This window comes from Cynocephalus volans, chromosome 12, assembly GCF_027409185.1.
Source record: "Cynocephalus volans isolate mCynVol1 chromosome 12, mCynVol1.pri, whole genome shotgun sequence".
Classification (NCBI taxonomy): Eukaryota; Metazoa; Chordata; class Mammalia; order Dermoptera; family Cynocephalidae; genus Cynocephalus; species Cynocephalus volans.
The window spans coordinates 94,054,537-94,073,619 of record NC_084471.1 but is presented as its reverse complement, the minus strand read 5'-3'; the positions used below and the strand labels follow the sequence as shown (position 1 = coordinate 94,073,619).

At 33.4% G+C, this 19,083-nt stretch overlaps 1 protein-coding gene across 1 annotated transcript in view; it reads left to right on the top strand.

Moving 5' to 3' along the window:
- PIK3C2G (phosphatidylinositol-4-phosphate 3-kinase catalytic subunit type 2 gamma) overlaps window positions 1-19,083 on the top strand; it is a 372,771-nt gene that overhangs the window by 285,427 nt on the left and 68,261 nt on the right. The window contains exons 29-31 of the mRNA XM_063075729.1: window positions 13,232-13,400; window positions 13,925-14,046; window positions 17,554-17,662. Of these exons, the coding sequence (XP_062931799.1) occupies window positions 13,232-13,400; window positions 13,925-14,046; window positions 17,554-17,662 (400 nt within the window). The remainder of the gene's footprint in view (window positions 1-13,231; window positions 13,401-13,924; window positions 14,047-17,553; window positions 17,663-19,083) is intronic.

Here is a 19,083-nt window from a genome sequence, read left to right as displayed (position 1 = left end):
GGCTTGTGACTCAGTCCCCTGCAAATTGATACTCTCCTGTAATATCTCTGTGGAGCCCACTGCTAGGCAACAAAGGCAACCATCCATTAAAATGCTGTCCAAACGGGTTATTTCAGAAATCTCAATCACTCTCAAACCTCGGGTTAGTTGTCCTTAGAAACAGATAACCTATTTCACAGACCGGACTGAAATCATTAAACATAAACTTCCCTGCCTACCTCCCCTCCCACATACAATTAGTGCTTTTCATTTCATTCATTTCCTCTTCCAAAAGTGTGAGGGGAGATTTTCCATGTATTCCCAAATACTTCATTTGGCCAGCCATGCAAATTCTCTGGTTTAGTAAGTTAGTGAATGTAATATCTCCTGCTCTTCAGCTAAAACTGAAGCCAGTTTGAAGCAAAACAGAACCCAGACTTCAAAAAAAAAAAAAGAAAAGAAAAATTGTTTGCATTAGTAAGGTACTTTGGTAGCAAGGGCCAGAGATTCTATCTGGTATCCTTAGGATAAAGGATACACATGGTCTCAAACTGTAACCTAACAAACCCCAGAAACCAATATTGCCTGGCTCCCTTCTAAAGGCAACACTGACCTTCTATTCTCTTTGTTATGTAAAAGTATCATGTTCTACATATCTCTGCCCATTGGCCAGTATTCTCTAGAATAAATTCCTGAGAGAGGCAGTCTAATTGACTTCTCTAGTTGCCTTTGTATTTATTTGACAAGGTCCTTCATGAAAACTCATTCTTATTCCTATCATGGGACACCCCTTTACAAAGAACAGCCTAGAGCTTCTTCTTGAACTCTGAGCTCTAGAGAGGACAGTCAGGAGAGGCCACTGGGCAAAACAGGCACAATGACTGCCCAACAAGTACAACTTTGAAGTGGCTGGAGATGTTGATGACATCCAGAGAAAGTGCACCTGGACTCCGCATTATAGACGCAAGAGCCAGAGTCCATAAGCCACCTAGGGTTTGCAAACACAATGCCAGAAATTCTGTGTTCCCCTCTGCTGTTGATTGATTGAATTGTGTCCCTAAAGTTCATATATTAGAAGTTTAATTTCCACTGTAAATGTTGAGGGTGGGAAATCCTATTACGGTAATTGAAAGGTGGGGCCTTAAAGAGGTGATTAGATTATAGGACCATGACGTAGCAAATGGATAAATAGTGGTGGTCAGAGGCATGGTTTGAAGGGCTTTCAAAGGAGAGTGAATGAGGAGGTTAGTCTCTCTCTGCTCTGCCATTTTCTGCCATGTGAGACCCCTGGGTCACTGTTGTCCCCACCAAGACTCTCACCAGATGTGTTCCCTGGATTTTGGACTTCCCAGCTTCAGAAACTGTAAACAATAAATTTCATTTTCTTGTTAGTTATCCAGTTCCAGGTATTTTGTTACAAGGAACAGAAATGAACTACCACACCCTCATTCCTCCTTACTTTATTTCTCATAGCTAGAGGGTGACTCAAAACATAGTTCAATGCATTTATGTCTGGTTTCTCTTCAAAAATGAGAAAAACAGCATAAGAAAGGGATGCAGGTTCCTAGGTTATTTTATTATTAAATTTTTTAGTTTTTTAGTACTTTATAAATTGTCATCTTATGGATTGTTGTAATTCCACAAATAAGGGTCAAAGTTTATGTTTTCCTTTGCCTTACAGCTTAACTATTGATACCTTCAGAAATAAACACAAGGAGAAAAAAAAAAAGACGGAACCTACAGGAATTAACAATCAACATGTCCAACTTTCCCTAAATTAGGAAATCAGAGTCAAAGGGGAATGCAAATTAAAATAAGTTAAATTTCTCATTGTGAAAGCCTCTCATTCATTTTAATATAATTAAAACCTGAATTAAATTGACTTTATAAGCTATTTTTTTTCAACCTGCAGGTGTAACAGCTTTTATAACACCTGCACATCCTACGGTGCATGGCATGGTCACATTCTTTACAATGGTTTGATAGCTTGGTTGTGGGCCTAAATTTCTGCAATCAGAGAATCTCTGTTTTTGAATTATACAAGTTACACTGAGAATTTCCCTAATTTGCCTAGATACAAAGTCAAGAGACACCATAGCTATTAAGTTTTAAAAATGATATTTTAACCCTTCAGGAGACTATCAATATAAAGGTTAAAAATATTTGAAAAGTTTAACATACCCACCAAGAATACCAAAAACTCTTAGTTATAAAGGAGGAGTAGTCCTGATGGTGCTGTTTCACAGCAGCTGCTACCTGCACAGCAGCTCTGTGCACTGGTTAATCCTCACTGGTAGCCTGATCCTCTGCGTTGTTTACAATTACTCTGTTCCAGTGATTTCACAAGCAACTAGACTAAAATAATTTACTATTTTTAAATACATTTTTTCAAATTTTAAATATTTTTTATAACCTTAATTATAGCACCATTTATTATTATTGAGTTTTCTATATTGTTGCACATTGAGATTTCTTTTCTTGGTTTGCATACAATTTCATTTTTATATAATCAATAAAATAAGATAGTTTTGAGGGTAGGAATGGAAACCTGAAATATCACTTTATTGACATATCCATTTACAAATAATCAGACTAGTTCATCAACCCAAGTTTTTTCATTCCATTTGCTCTGATTTGGCCAATTTTTGTAAAAGAAGATGTAAGGGGGACCATTTTACAGTCAAGGCCATGGATCCTGAAATTCTGGTTTGTATGCAGTTAGGTGCCTGTGATGACATTTACATAAGACTTGCTGACACTGTAGTGTGAATTCTGAAGGCTTGAAACCTCAGATTGGAAAACAGTAAAGACCTTAAGTTTGAGGGGTTATTTTTAGCCAAGATTTAAACTGTAAAGAAGGAGAAAGAAAGAAACAAAGAAACAAAAAAACAAAGAAAGACCTAAAAGCTGCCTCATTCTTTATTTTATTTTTTAATAGACACGTTTTGATTGCACATATTTATAGGGTATAGAGTTACATTTCAATACGTGTATATAATGTGTACTGATCAAATCAGGGTAATTAGCATATTCATCATTGCAAAAATTTTTCTTATCTTTGTGATAAGAGATTTAAGAATATACAATAAATTATTGTTAGTTATAGATGCCTAGCAGATCACTAGAACTTATTTTTCCTGTCTAGGTGTGAGGTGTGTAGCCAACTAACCTCTCAGTATCCCCCCTCCACTCTCCCTTTCCAACCTCTAGTGACCATAATTCTACTCTCTACTTTTATAAGCTTGACTTTTTTTTTTTTTTACATCCCACACATGAGTGAGAACATGTGATATTTATCATTCTGTGTCTGACTTACTTCACTTAACAAAATGTCTTCCAGGTGAATCTATGTTGCAGCAAATGACAGGATTTCATTCATTATCATGGCTGAGTAGTACTCCATTGTGCAACATTTTCTTTCTCCATTCATGTGTCAATGGACACCAAGGGTGACTCCACATCTTAGCTATTGTGAATAGCTCTACACTAACCATGGGGGTGCAGGTATCTCTTCAGCATGCTGATTTCATGCCTTTGGATAAATATATACCAGTGGAATTGCTGAATCATATGGTAATTCTATTTTTAGTTTTTTCAGGGATCTCCATACTGTTTTCCATAATGGCTGTACTAATTTATATTCCCACTAACAGTGTATAAGAGTACTCTTTTCTCTGCATCCTCCCCAGTGTTCGTTATTTTGTGTCTTTTTGATGATAGTTATACTAATTAGGTTGAAGTGATATTTCATCGTGGTTTTAATTTGCATTTCCCTGATGATTAGTGATATTGAGCATTTTTTTCATGTACCTGTTGGATATTAGTATGTCTTCTTTTGAAAAATGTATATATTTTTAAGTGTCTACCCACTCATTTGCCCATTTTTTAATCCAATTATTTGTCTGTTTGCCATTGAGTTCCTTGTATATTTTGGATATTCATCCCTTGTCAGATGAATAGTTTGCAAATATTTTTCCCATTCTACCAGTTGCCTCTTCTCTGTTTCCTTTCCTGTGTAGAAGCTTTTTTAGTTTGATGAAATCCTATTTGTCTATTTTTACTTTTGTTGCCCATGCTTCAGTCTTTTCCATAAAGTTTTTGCCCTGCTCAATGTCTTGGAGTGTTTCCTCTATGTTTTCTTCTAGTAATTTTATATTTTCAGGTCTTACATTTAAGTCTTTATTCCATTTTGAGTTGATTTTGGTATATGGTGACAGAAACGGGTCTAGTTTCTTTCTTCTGCATATGTATATCCAGTTTTTCCAGCACCATTTACTAAAGAGGCTGTCCTTTCTCCGATGCGTGTTCTTGGCATCTTTGTCCAAAATCAGTCAGTTGAAAATATGTAGATTTATTTCTGGGTTCTCTATTTTGTTCCATCTGGTTCATGTGTCTGTTTTTAATGCCAGTACCATGCTGTGTTGATAGCTTTGTAGTATATTTTGAAGTCAGATAGCTTTGTGCTTTTTGCTCAAGATTGCTTTGGCTATCCAAGGCCTTTTGTGGTTCCACATGAATTTTAAGATTTCTTTTTTCTATTTCTGTGAAGAATGTCATTGATATTTTGATAAGGATAGCATTAAATTTGAATTTGTAGATTGCTTGGGATAGTACTGTCATTTTGACAATATTTAATCTTTCAACACTGAACATGGGATTTCTTTCCTTTTTGTGTGTGTCTAATTTATTTCATCAGTGTTTTGTAGTTTTCATTGTAGGAAAATTTCACCTCTTTGATTAAATTTATTCCTAGGTATTTAAATTTTTTGGTATAAAGCTTCCTCTTGTTCTAATCCTTATCTAATATCTCTTTTGCAGGATTTCAAGAGAGTTTATCACGAGTCAGTTTTCATTAAACCATAAATCTATACATTTGTTTTACCTTGTATGTCTCTGTGTGTAGTTCGGTACATTTTGAATTCAAGAGAGAGAGGGGGGAAGAGGAATGGATAAAGGGTCACAAAAATCAACTACAGTGTATATGGAGAAGTTAAAATAAAAAAGAAGAAATACATTCATTTTTTTACTTATTTGGCAGTATATTTTCTGAAATAATACTTGCATAATATTATTCTATTTCCAAATACGTTTCATATGTTCCCTATCAACAACTGTGAAGCAGCATGGTTTAGTCGTCAACTATGTTTTATAGATGCAACTATTGAGTCTCCCAAAGTCATTCAGCAGTGACTTTCTTGAGATCATGAGCAGAATTAGTGAATTCAAAAGAGGTCAAAGTTGAGTTCTTGCGTAATGAGTGCTTTTCCCAGGACACAACTATTCCAAATCATATGAAAAAAATCCTGCGTATGGAACTCTTAATTCCCTAATAATGTGAAATAAATATTGATGTTCTCTAACGTTAGTGTCTTCAGATTAATTGAAAGACCATCATAAGAAATAATCTACATGCTTATACCCATGTCTCTCAAGTTGGGGTCCCATCCTATCAAAGCTGCAGGATTAACATGACATATCCTTTTTTTAGTATGTATTTTGTTTAAAAGATTAGAACATAAAGTTTAAATTTTTTGATCACACGTGTGTACATACACATTACACGAATGTATAACCAAAATTATTAGGTACTCTCTTTTCCATGTGGGCAATTTGAATTTTTAAAAATAAAAGTGCATAAAAAAGAATATTTTTATTGTGCTCTCAGTTCATTTACTGTGCACTGAGTTCATCAAACTCATTTGGAATGGTCATTTTTTTGCTAAAAATGTGTTTTTTTCCAGATGAAATTATTCTTACTATTTTTTTATTTTTTTATTGAAACGTAATTGATTAGACATATGCATGGGGTACAGAGTTGAATATTAATACCTGTGTACAATGTGTGATGATCAATTGAGAATAATTAGCATGTACATCATTACAAAACATAACCATTCCTTGTGTCCACTAACCAAAAAAATGTGTTTGAATACTTATTGGTCCAGTATAAATTTGTAACAAAATAGGGATTATCTGATAGCATACTTTATAAGCCTAAGTATGAGAAAGTGCTGGTCAGATATTTCAGAAATTACAAATTCAATACTGAACTACCATTTTTCTTCATGGAATAAAATAAATGGTGACAAAGTTGTATTAATTCGTTGTTCCTCTTGAATAGTTAAGTGTGACTCATGGAGCTAGACAGTCAGTAACTCTAATACAAAAAATAAAAAGTAATGGGTTTATTGCTCATGCCAGAATCACTGCAATGAAATAAAGTTTAAGATTTAGATGAAGAAATTTGTTCATGGGGAGTGTGAGTTACTTGAAACTCTTTTTCTATTCTTCCATGAGAAAATTACAATATCAGTGGCAAAATAAAGAACATTCTCTAGCAAATTTCATCACAAAGTTTTTAGAGAAATATTTTCCTGAGACTATTAAGGACACAAACCAGTAAAACAGGGACTATCAAACTGCTAAATGCTATAAACAATTTAAACTGTTTAAAAATGCTGTTGTAGAAATTTCCACCAAGTGTTGCCTGAGAAACTTCACTCAACCATCCCTTCCAAAGCATCATAAGCATCTCTTTCCTCAGTGATTATTCTCATGTACTCATAAAGCAGTGAAAAATTTTTGTCATTTGTAGTGACGTATCGATATAAATATGAGTTCAAAAACGTATTATAATATTTTTTGACTTTTTTATTGAAACATTGATTATATGTGTTTATGGGGTAAGGAGCTATATTTCAATATATGTACACAGTGTGCGAAGATATAATCAGGGTAATTAGCATATTTATCATTGCAAAACTTAATCATTTCTTTGCGATTTGGACATTTGATCTCTTCTCTTCTACCCATTTTGTAACATGCAATAAATTATTGTTAATTATCAAATTTGAGGGGGAAAAAATCTGCCTATATACTGAGCCTGACTTGGAAGATCAGAGGTCCACATTTAACCCAATTTTCTGAGACTGATAGACCCAATTGCCCATGCATACACACATAGCTAAGAAACCTGTTAGAAGCAGTTCTTTCTGATGATAAGCAATTTAAAGTATTTGTAATGAATAAAAAATAACATATATTATGAAGTAGATTGCAATGTGTACACACTTTTTAAGTAGGACCTAAAGCTTAACAACATTTTATGCTTATTGTAGATTATGTTCCCCAGCAACTAGGAATATCTACTACATTTTTTTTTTTCCTGCCTAAAGGTTATTTCTATGTAAAAATTTAAGCATCACTGTGTGAGTGCCCTTTTTCCACCCTGAAATTCTAAACTAAACCTCTTGGCTTATTTTTCTCTTAAAGACAAGATTGAAAGACTGCTCACTATAGACAATCCATAACAACAGCAAAGACTTTGGAATTAGATGAACAGGAGTGGAATTCTCCAGTTACTACTATCTAAGTGATGTCACCTTTTGTAGGCGTTCTTTTTCTATTTATTGCTAAAATAATTTTACTGCTTTTCTCTAAGGAGGGAAAAATTAACATAAGGCATTTAGTACAGTACCTGCCAAAAGATAAATACTCCCTGAGGGCAGAAATCTGATTTCTCTCCATCCCCTTTGGGTCCCAACACTTACAGCAGTGCCTAGCAGTTAGACTTAGAAATGTTTACCAGGACTGCCTGGAGGTTTCTCTTAGGAAACTTAAAAACTGGGATCCTTTCAGGGGCTGATTTGGACTTGTATTATAGGATAATCCAAGGCAAAATCCTGCTAATGCTGCTACTAAATAAAATAAATAAGGGAGCTAATATCTAGATCAATCAGATTCTCACAGAGGCCTAAAACCTTCTTGTTCTCAAGGCCAAGATCCCAGGTTCAGTCATGTTTAACAGCACCGTTTTGTCTGACCTGTTAAGCTTGATACCTGAGAAAGATAGGAGATGATTTTGGTGAAAGTCTGGCCCCAAACCATGGGCTCATTATAAAGGTTCATCCTTCATCCCTAGTCTTCTAAAATCATAACTGTTGGGCAATGTAAGAATAAGGCATGGACGTAGCTGAGATTTTTTATGAGCAAGTATATCAAAATTTAAAATTTGTGGTTACAGTCATTTCTTCATGAGAAGTGAGTACATGCTGTCACCCTAGAGCTTTCCACTCCAACACATAAAATATCTTCAGTAAATATTTGTTGGATCAGTGAATGAACACATGGTAAGGTCTCCACAAATCATAATTAGTATTATACTGCTAGTATTACTATTATCTTTATGTCTTTAAAGTGATGATAAGGAAAGAAAATATTTTGTACTGCACTGTGTACCCATAAATTTATGAGTTCAAAGAACATTTTAAAAATAATGAGCACTGTGGAAATGAATACTGGGATCAGAGTCATATTTCAATGTCCTCAGCAAGTTGTGGCCTAGATTGATGTGTAATCATGAAAAAATTTGGAATTTATTCAAAAGTCTAAGACCAGAGCAAAATAAACGGACTTGAATTTTTATAAAATTTAGGGGGGAATTATTAAACATTATTGAACTATATGTTTAACATTGAAGACATAGCAGATTAGTTGTAAAGAAAGCATTGCATGATAACTTTGACAGATACCAACCCAGAGAAGTCATGCTTGATTACATTCAAGGTCCATTCCTCTTAGAAAACTTTAGTAAGCTCAGAATGGAAGCAAACTTAGGCTAACATTACACTTTTAGAATCCTCCCCCTTTTTTTTGGCAGCTGGCCAGTACAGGGGATCTGAACCCTTGACCTTGGTATTATTATCAGCACCATACTCTAACCAGGTGGTTAACCAGCCAGCCCAGATAAACATTACACTTTTAAAAGTGAAAAACTACAAGTCTTCCATTAGTGTCAGGAAGAAAGATAATAACACCTTCTACTTAAAAGTAAAATGTTATATTTAAGCTTTGTTATATTGTTATTTTTCCAATAATACAATAATTAAAATAATCCCAAAGAATTAACACACATAAAAATTTGAAATAACAAGAGTTTGGTAAACACTTACAAGATAAACATTCAAAATTCAGTAGTTCAAAATTAAAGGGGACACATATGATCACCTCAATAGAGAAAGAATATGCCATTAAAAAAATTTAGAATCATTAATTTAGAAAAATATCATCTAGGAGTAGAAAGGAATGTCATTAATGTGTAGCTAAAAACCTACAGAAAATTTACATTACATTTAATGATAAAATATTGAAAGTTTGACCTTTGCAATCAGGAATAAACCAGAAAAGCCTGCTATCACCATTTCCAGTTAACATAGAACTGGAGGTTGTAGCAGTGCAAAGGAAGACAAAAAGCACCATCATTATTTGCAGATTACATGACTGTGTGCCTATAACTTTCAGAAGAATATAGAGATATTTTGTCAGAGTTAATGAGTCAAAAATCTACTCTTACATATTACCAAATATTAATTAAAATAGCATTTAGAAAAAGATAGGATTTGCAATAGGCCATACAAAAATGTGCCCAACTGAGGAATAACACCAATAAAAGATATGCAATACCTCCACAGAGAAAATTCTAAAATCACACAGGAATGTAAAATAATACTTTAATGAATAGAACAAAATAAAATGTTCATGAGCTGAATGTATCAATACTATAGAGATATTAATACCATACCACCCAAATTGACTTATAGTTTCAGTGCTACCACTTAAAATGATTACATATTTATTTTGCATAAGGGTGAACTTGATGAGCTGATTCTAAAACATATTTGAGGGTAAAAAACTAGAATAGTAAAAAAGTTCCTGAAGAAGAACAAGGCAAACATTTTGAGTACCTTCTCAGACTACAACAGATTAAAACCAGAAATCCATAACAAGCAAAACTCTGGAGACTATACAAATACATAAAAATTAAACAACATGCTCCTGAACACATATGGGTCGAGGAAGAAATTAAACAAGAAATCAAAAAATTTCTAGAAACTAATAAAATAAAGACATATCATACCAAAACCTGTGTGATGCTGCAAAAGCAGTACTAAGAGGGAAGTTTGTTAAAGTAAGTGCTTACATCAAAAGGATAGAAAGATTTCAAATAAACTACTTAATGCTATACCTGAAAGAACTAGAAAAACAAGAACAATCCAATCCCAAAACCACTAGACTGAAAAAAATAATTAAGATTAGAGCAGAACTAAATAAAATAAAAACATAAAAAATTCAAAAGACCAAGGAAACCAAAAGTTTTTTTTTTTTTGAGAAGATAAACAAAATGGAAAAACCACTAATTTGGCTAACTAAAAAAAGAAGAGCGAAGACACAAATAACAAAAATTAGAAATGAAAAAGGAGACATTACAACTGATACCACAGAAATACAAAGAATCATTAGAAGTTATCATAAACAGCTATACACCAACACATTTGAAAACCTGGAGGAAATGGATGTTTCTGGACACATACAAACTACCAAGACTGAACCAAAAAGAAACAGAAAACCCGAACAGACCAATAACAAGCAACAAGATTGAAACAGGAATCAGCAGTCTCCCAACAAAGAAAAGCCCGAGACCATATGGCATTACTGCTGAATTCCACTAAACTGTCAAAGAGGAATTAATACTACTAATTCTCTTCAAACTATTCCAAAAAATTAAAGCAGAGGCCATTCACCCAAACTCATTCTATGAGGCCAGCATTACCCTGATACTAAAACCAAAGATACAACGAAAAGAGAAAACTATAGGCCAATACCTCTGATGAACATAAACACAAAAATCTTCAATAAAATACTAGCAAATAGAATACAGTAACACATTAGAAAAAGTATACACCACAATCAAATGGGATTCATCCCAGGATTGCAAGGATGGTTCAATATATGGAAGACAAGAAATGTGATACACCACATCAACAAAATCAAGGACAAAATCATATGATTAATCTCAATAGACACAGAAAAAGCATTTGACAAAATTCAACATCCCTTCATGATAAAGACTCTTAGCAAATTAGGTATAGAAGGAAAGTATCTCAACACAATAAAAGTCATATACAACAAACCCACCACCAATATCATCCTGAATGGGGAAAACCTGAAGGTTTTTCCCTTTGAATGGAAACATAACAAGGATACTCATTCTCACCACTCATATTTAATATAGTGTTGGAAGTACTAACCAGAGAAGACAAGCAAGAGAAAGAACAACAAATCACTGTTGAAAGAAATTGAAGGGGATACAAAAAGATGGAAAGACATTCCATGATCTTGGATTGGAAGAATTAAAATTTTCTGTGTGATAGCACAGAAAAAGAAGCCCCAGGCCCTAGAAAGTCCTCTACTCCTTCCTGAAAGTTCATAGATACCAATTTTATATTAAAATGAGCAAACAAAATAGACCATGGTTGAATGTCATACAAAGTTTTAGCAACAAAAAGAGAAATAAGATGCAAAATAATATCCTTGCAGTAAAAGCATGCCAGAAAGACATGCCTAGCAAAGGGATATCCTTATATTTCAAATTGAGCTAAAAGAAATTAAGAGAATGATACAGATATGAAGGAACATCATAGACCACAATTAGGAAAGCTCAGATTGCAATGATTGAATCCAAGAAAGAGTGAGAAATAAAAGAAAACATAATCTTAAAAACAATAAACTAGAAAGAACCCAGGAGTGAATATGCACAGCACAACCCATAAGGAAGGACTCAAGATAAAAAGGTGGTGAAAAAAGGGAGAACGTTTAAAATAAAAAAGAAATGAAGATCCAGAATACATATAATAGGAGTCCATGAAAAATGAAAACCAAAATAGTATGTTAAAACTGTATCAAAACTAAACTGTATATTTAGTATTTTAATAAATACTAGTATCATACTTTAAGAAAAGTTTTCTGAAAAATGAAGTGACTCAAAATTACATGTTAAAAGGGAAAATTGCATATTCAGAAAAATTATCCAGAATAACCTGTACCAGAGCATATTTTAGAAAAACTATTGAACTTTGAAGAAAAAGAAATTTCCTTTAAGCCTTTAGGCAAAAATTTTTTTAAAAAAACCTCCCTCACTTATAAAGGAAAGAAGTTCACTATGTCATCAGAGTTATGGATAGTAATCCTTTATTCCAGAAGGAAATGGAATAACATCTTTATGGTACTCCATAAATAAAATGTGAGTTAGGGATGTTGTATCCAGTTAAGCTGACTTTCAAGTATAAAGCCCACAGACAAACTATTGTCAACATGTGGGAACTCAAAAACTTATTTCTTCAAGCACTTCCTGAAGAATTTACTAGAGAATGAGTTTTAGATCATCAAAGTGACTGAATAGAATTTGGACATAAGGACTGATAGAGAGTTTATGATTAAGTAAAAGTTACGAGAGAGATCATATAGTGTGTACCATACACATACCATACAGTGTAGACAGACCAGCTCTATAAAAAATAGAAGTGGGGAATAGGAAGCCCAAATGAAAAGTGCAACAACATACAGTTTGCTCTATAGTAGCAGCTGGAATTAAAAGGATAATATTGCAAATCAGATACGGAAGAAGAAGAAAAAGAAGAGATAAAAGAAGTTACTAGCTAATTTCAATATAGCTCTTAATAGGGAATAAATTTTTTTAAAAAAACAAAAAACAGAGGAGATAAAGGATACTATGTAAACATATTGTTATACTATTAGAACGCAAACCTTCTTAAATACAAAAAAAAAACCTCCTGAAAAGCAGAGACACAAAAATAAAAACAAAACAACAACAACAAAATTACAGCATGAAAAACATTTTATACAAAATACTTGCATATTAAATATAGTATAGTATGCCACCTTTATTCTAAGATAGTTGGAAGAACACAAATATACTCAAAATATTAAAATAAAAACAAAAAGTTAAATGATGAAAGTTGAGCCGTAATTTTTTAAAATGTTTAAACATGGGGTAGGGAAAGAATGTCGTAGAGAATATGATAATGGCTGCTAAGATTTCTTTGAAGATGCATTATCTTGTAGACATAACTTCTGGAATTATGTAAATATGTTAAATAATTATAAACTAGAATTATTTTTTTTAAAAAAACGTAATCCCTAAAAATAGACAACAAAATAAAACCTAAAAATGCCAAAATACCATATTGTAATGATAGTTTTATATTTCATCATCAAAGTTTCTTACATATTTGCTAAGAGCTCCAGATGTGAATTTGAAGTTGGGCTCCAAACAAACATACACAGTTCTTGGTTCCCCCCCCCACATCTAACAAACACAAGGAAACAAATCATAAATGAAATGAATTCATGCAGGGGAATATTACTCACTATCCTTTCTTTTTCATTTCTCTAGGAAAATAAAAGAAAGTCTGGAGTGCTTTCCAGTTAAATTGAATAACTTGATCCACACACTTGCACAAATGTCAGCCATAAGTCCTGCCCAATCTACTTCACAGACTTCTTCCAAGGAATCCTGTATTCAAAGAGCAACAATTTTAGGGTTCAGCAAGAAATCCAGTAATGTAAGTCCAAAGCCTGTCATTTTGACTTCAATATCATTTGACTTTAACTCAGACTTTCCTTCACAAGGGATGCTATACACTCATAGTGTGGTTTGGGTTTTTTTGTTTTTTTGGTTTTTTGGTTTTGGGGTTTTTTTTTTACTCTGCAAAGGAAAAATCAGTTACCATTTGAGAAGTGCTGTTAAGAGGATCTTCTAAGGAAAAAAATCATAACAGCCAGAGCTGTTAGTAGAGAACCATCAAAGAGAACAATTCCTGCCCTGTGGTAGAATATAAATCAAGAGCTAATTAAAGTGTCCACAGGAAAAGAAGAGCAGAAATTAAGCAGTCTGTTCCCAGCACATAAGACTGTGATACCTTTATATATTGTGTTTATTTGTAATTGTGCCTGTACAAATTGCATCCCTTAGCTTTTGTGATATTTTGCAGAAAGGTACATGCTTTGTCTGCTTGAAATCAGATTTTAGAACGTATTGCAGGTTAATATTGCTGTGTCTTGATTTTTGTCTATTCATTTTCTGCAGCTGTATGTCATCCAGGTGACACAGAGTAACAAAGCAATAAGTCTGACAGAAAAATCATTTGACCAGTTTTCAAAACTTCATAGTCAACTCCAGAAGCAGTTTGCATCATTGACTCTCCCAGAGTAAGGCACTGTCCTTTCACATTGTTTTGCCTCAGTATTTGTCCTTGAACAAAAGGAAAAGTTATGGCTATGGGATTTTCTATTTGTGAGCAACTCAGTATTATGACTTTAATGCCATTGAATCTATCCCAGCAGAGATTTTGTATTGCTCTCAGAGTAAAGAATCTTTGGTCTCATAAAACAGAACAGGGTTTGCAATTTTCTTTTTACTTCCAGCCGTTGATTTTGTAGACAGAAAAATTCAGAATGTATTTCATTTTTTATCAATTACTGGGAAAATTGTTCTGCTTGTCTGTTTTTAAGTTTAATCTTCTTAGTTTTTTTCTATAAAAATAAAATTGAAATTGAAAATGCAGAACTAAATTGGAAATATCTACTCTTTCAACAAATAACTGCAATAAAAGCTGTTATATTTTTTAAGTTTCTGTACCAGAAAACTTAGTATATCAATTATTGTATTAATAACTCAGTTATTGTCATTAACTTTTTAATTATTATTAGCCTTGAATTATCTAAATTTCATTTGTTGTTATGCTCATTTTGAAGCAACCTTGAAAATCATCATTTCCATTCATGTATAATGGATAAAATATTAAATACAAGCAAACTACAAATATCATGAAAATAACTGCCTTTCAAATAAACCTAAATTTCATAACTTAGAACCAGTCAAACTTAGATCATAGATTTCAGAATATAAAAAGTTGTATCTTCACTTTAAAAGGTGAACTTCCCAGAAATTATGACATTGGCACTTAGGTAAATCAAATGTTATTTTGCCTACAATGGGATTTTTGTTAAGTAAGTGATCCTTTAATGATATAAGTGCCCATACTTTACCTGACATAGTTCTATATGTGTAGATTTTTACTTGGCTTTCTGTATTTAGTCAACTTCCAAGGTATAAACATAGGTAAAATTGGCAATGGATGAAGAGATATAGTGCAGTATTGAAAACTGAGTAGTACACATTTATGAAAAAACAAACTATACTTGCAGATGTCACAGAGATTTTAAAATACAGATGCTTTAAGCATCAGGAAGTCAAGAAATTAGAGTGAGAGCATGTTCCAAAGACTGACAGGGAAGTAGTCATTCTGGAAACTTTTAGAAGTAACATCAGGTTTAAGAATTACCCCCCCCCCAAAAAAAATCGATATAATCACTGAGAAAAAAGAAATGTGGGCAAAAAATTCAAAGTTTGGTTGCAAATATTGAATTCAACATCAGTGGCTGACATTGTACCTTATTATTCATTCATTTAAAATTATAAGTCAATTTTTGTTAAATGGCTGTCTTTTTCAAGTTTGAAAATTTCTCTGTTCTACAATTTACCTCTCCAACACATATCAGTATAACTTGGAAAACTTTAAAAGTGCTAATAGTCTCTCTTCATATGCCTCTTCTCAATTTTCAGCTTTAGTTAGGATTCTACTTTGCTCACAGTATGTCTGGCCTCAATTGATTTTCAAACTATTTAAGCAATCTGTGGAGGGGAGAAACATTTAGTTTTATGTGCCCTGAGGGGTATCTGTATGCTGACACTCCCCAGGGGGCCAAGGCTTATTGTGATGCATATAAATGAAAGATGGGGGCAAGATTTCCTCTGACTCCTAAATTTACTGAGAGAAGTCCTATGAGAGTTGTGTAAACCCAATCTGGAAAGTACATTCAGAAAGTCAGAGTTATGAAGAATAAAATTCTAATTAATCATAGCATTTAACAGTGGTCTTCAAATTGGACGATTTGTACTTCTGGGTACCTTCCAAGAGTACACAAGCATGGAAATATTTCTTAAAATTAATGGTCTTCTTTAAAATCAACCTGCTTGGGGAGGGACTTATTTTCCCTCTTCTACTTTCACCATTGCTCTTGGCCCTACCATCCAGAATCTGATTTTGATCACTGCCCCAAGGTGTAAAAACTTCTGAGGACGAAAGTACAAATCAAAGCATGGGTGTTGGTATTTAAAAAATGAATCATTTTAATAACCAGGTATCAAATCTATCTGCAGGTCAGGAGTTTTGTATTCTTTGTTCTGAAGAAAACTGAGGGGGGGGACACAATGGTACTGTCGGATCATGAAAAATAATTTTCAATAACTGATTGCTGTGTTATACTGGCATAGAACTTGACAAGATTTCAAACAATTGAATGACATTACTGTAGCAAAATTCCTCAATTCTCATGTGCTTACTTATACGTGAGGGGTTTTTTTTTGTACATGTATCTAAAAACATCAGCAAAGGAATAGAATTGATGGTGAGCTCTGTTTTATTCTATCAATAAGGAAAATTTATGCACAGGTATATGAATTAATATTTAAAAGCCAGCCTAATCAATCAATCTATAAAATTCATTTCCAAAAAAATTCACTTTATGTACATATGTATGTGTATATATATGTGTGTGTGTGCATTTGTATACGCATATACATATACACATAACGGTACTTCAAAATGTTCATGGGAAAATAGAATTAAAAGATAATACAAATCCTTCATGAACTTTTTGAAGATCCCTCCCTCATATATATATATATATATATATATATATGTATATCTTATGTTATATGTTTGATTGTGCATTGGTACTAATTTTTATGACAACTAAATCTGGATTAAAAAAATTAAATACTTTAAGCCTTAGAGCTTATATTTTATTTAAAAATAAAATGCTAATTATTTAAAAACACAAACATGTAATTTTAGACTTTTCTGACATTTCTAACAAGAATCAGTGAGTGGGGGTGGCAGAAAATTGTCACATATTTCTGTGCTTGCTATCTGTCCTTCACCATCCCTCATGTCTGTCTCCCCTGGAAGAATGGTAACAGTCTTGCCCTCTGCCAAAGAAACAAAAGCATGGATAAGGCAGCAGTGAAACTGCAGTGAGAGGAAGCTTCTAGGTGACTCCTAAAAAGATGGATTTAAACAGCAAAATGTGTTGCCAAATGTCGCCTATTAACAGGTCATTGCTCAATAACTGGTCTTAATCAAGTCCAACTCATCAAGATGAATCACCAGATAGTGCAGAGAAATTCTGCAAATCAGACTGTTGGGGAAAGGTTACTTTGTTCCAAAAAAGTAAGACCAGATGGAAGCATATGTCACTTGGTAAACTGTTTAATTTATTTAGTGTAACAATATCTCTAGAACACCCAGAAAAAACAACACAATCTGAACTTTTTGAAGCATTAGGAATCATTAACTACAGAAAGTATTTACGCCCCCATATGTATTTAAAAGACAAAATGTGTGGTCTGCCATAAATACGGTAAGAAGGGACATATAAATTAATTTAATATGTTAAATTAAATTAGTACTACTATTAATGACAGTTAAAATAGAACAAGTGATCACAGTCGTGTTAGTCATGTATACTATGGCTTTTTCAAATGTTTTCATTGGCCTTTCTATCTGATGCAGCTGCAACTTTGTGAATAACGCTAAAATACAGAGAACGATTTTCAAACTAATGAATATACACTTTTTTCTTTTAAAACAGGTTTCCTCACTGGTGGCACTTACCTTTTACAAATTCAGATCACAAAAGATTCAGAGATCTAAATTATTACATGGAACAGATATTAAATGGATCATATGATATTGCAAACGTATGTGACAATTTATTTATATAGTTTTACACACAATATCAACTATTTCATGTATTATTACTGGAAGTATTTTTAAATATTTTGTGGTAACATTCTTTAGATTATACATTAGAGGAATATGCATGCCTAATAGGTATAAAATCTATGAATCAGGAACTGTGGAGCAGAGAAAAAGGTGTAGGACCTTGGCCTCAAATAACTTAAATGAAGTAATATGTAATAAATGAATTATCAGTGCTACAAAGTGCACTAGAGTTTTAGAGGAGTAAGAATTACTTTTGACCGTGATAAGGTTCCAGGGAGAAGAGTGCAGCTGAGCTGGGCCTTTAATGCTGGGTAGGACTTAATAGAATTGTCATGGAAAAGGGTTTCAAATAGAATCAAACAGTATAAGAAAGTTTATGAGTGAGAAAAAACAAGGAATTGTATTAGATTCCTGTTGCTGCTGTAACAAATTATTGCAAACTTGGTGGCTTAAAACAACACAAATCTATCTTCTTTCAGTTCTGAAACTCAGAAGTCTAAAAATGGATCTCCCAGGACTAAAATCAAGGTTTTTTGGGGGTGGGCTGGTTCTTTCTGGAAACTTTTCAACTTCCAGAGGCTGCCTACATTCCCTTAGCTAGTGGCTCCCTTCCAGCAACACAATGGCATACTCTGACCTCTGCTTCTGTCATCACATCTCCTTCTCTGGATCTAACTCTGACCCTCCTGCCTCCCTCTTAGGAGAACCCTTATGATTACATTAGGGCCACCAGGATTATCTCAGCCTCTCAAAATTCTTAATTTTATTTTAGCTGCAAGTAAAATTAAATTGCCACGTGAGATAACATATTCACAGATTCCAGGGATTAGAACATGAACTTTTTGGGGAAACCACTATTCTGCATATCATAGAGATATAAGAAAAAGTGCAAGGACACAATTCTGTTGGATCTCAGCAGTCTTGTGAGTTTGGAAACCAAGTCAAGGTGCTAATGAACTAAAGCTAAAACATAGTGAGTTGTATTTAGTCAAGGTTCTCCAGAGAAACAGAACCAACAGGGTATGTCTGTGTGTGCATGTTTGTATTAAAGAGAGAGAGATAGAGAAAAAGACAGAAATAGATCTCTTTAAAAACTGACTCACGTGTGGAGGTGTGAGTCCAAAATCTGCAGGGTAGACCAGCAGGCTGGAGACCCAAAGAAGATCTGCAATCTGAGTCCAAAGGCATTCTGCTGGCAGAATTCCTTCTTGCTCAAAGAAGGTCAGTCTTTGTTCTACTCAGGAACTTCAACTGATTAGATGAGGCCCACCCATGTTATGGAGGGTAATCTGCTTTACTCAAAATTCTTTTTATTTTTTAGACTTTTAAATTGTAAAATACACACATGCATCCAGAAAATCCACAGAGGAAAATTGGACAGTTCAAGGCTTAATTA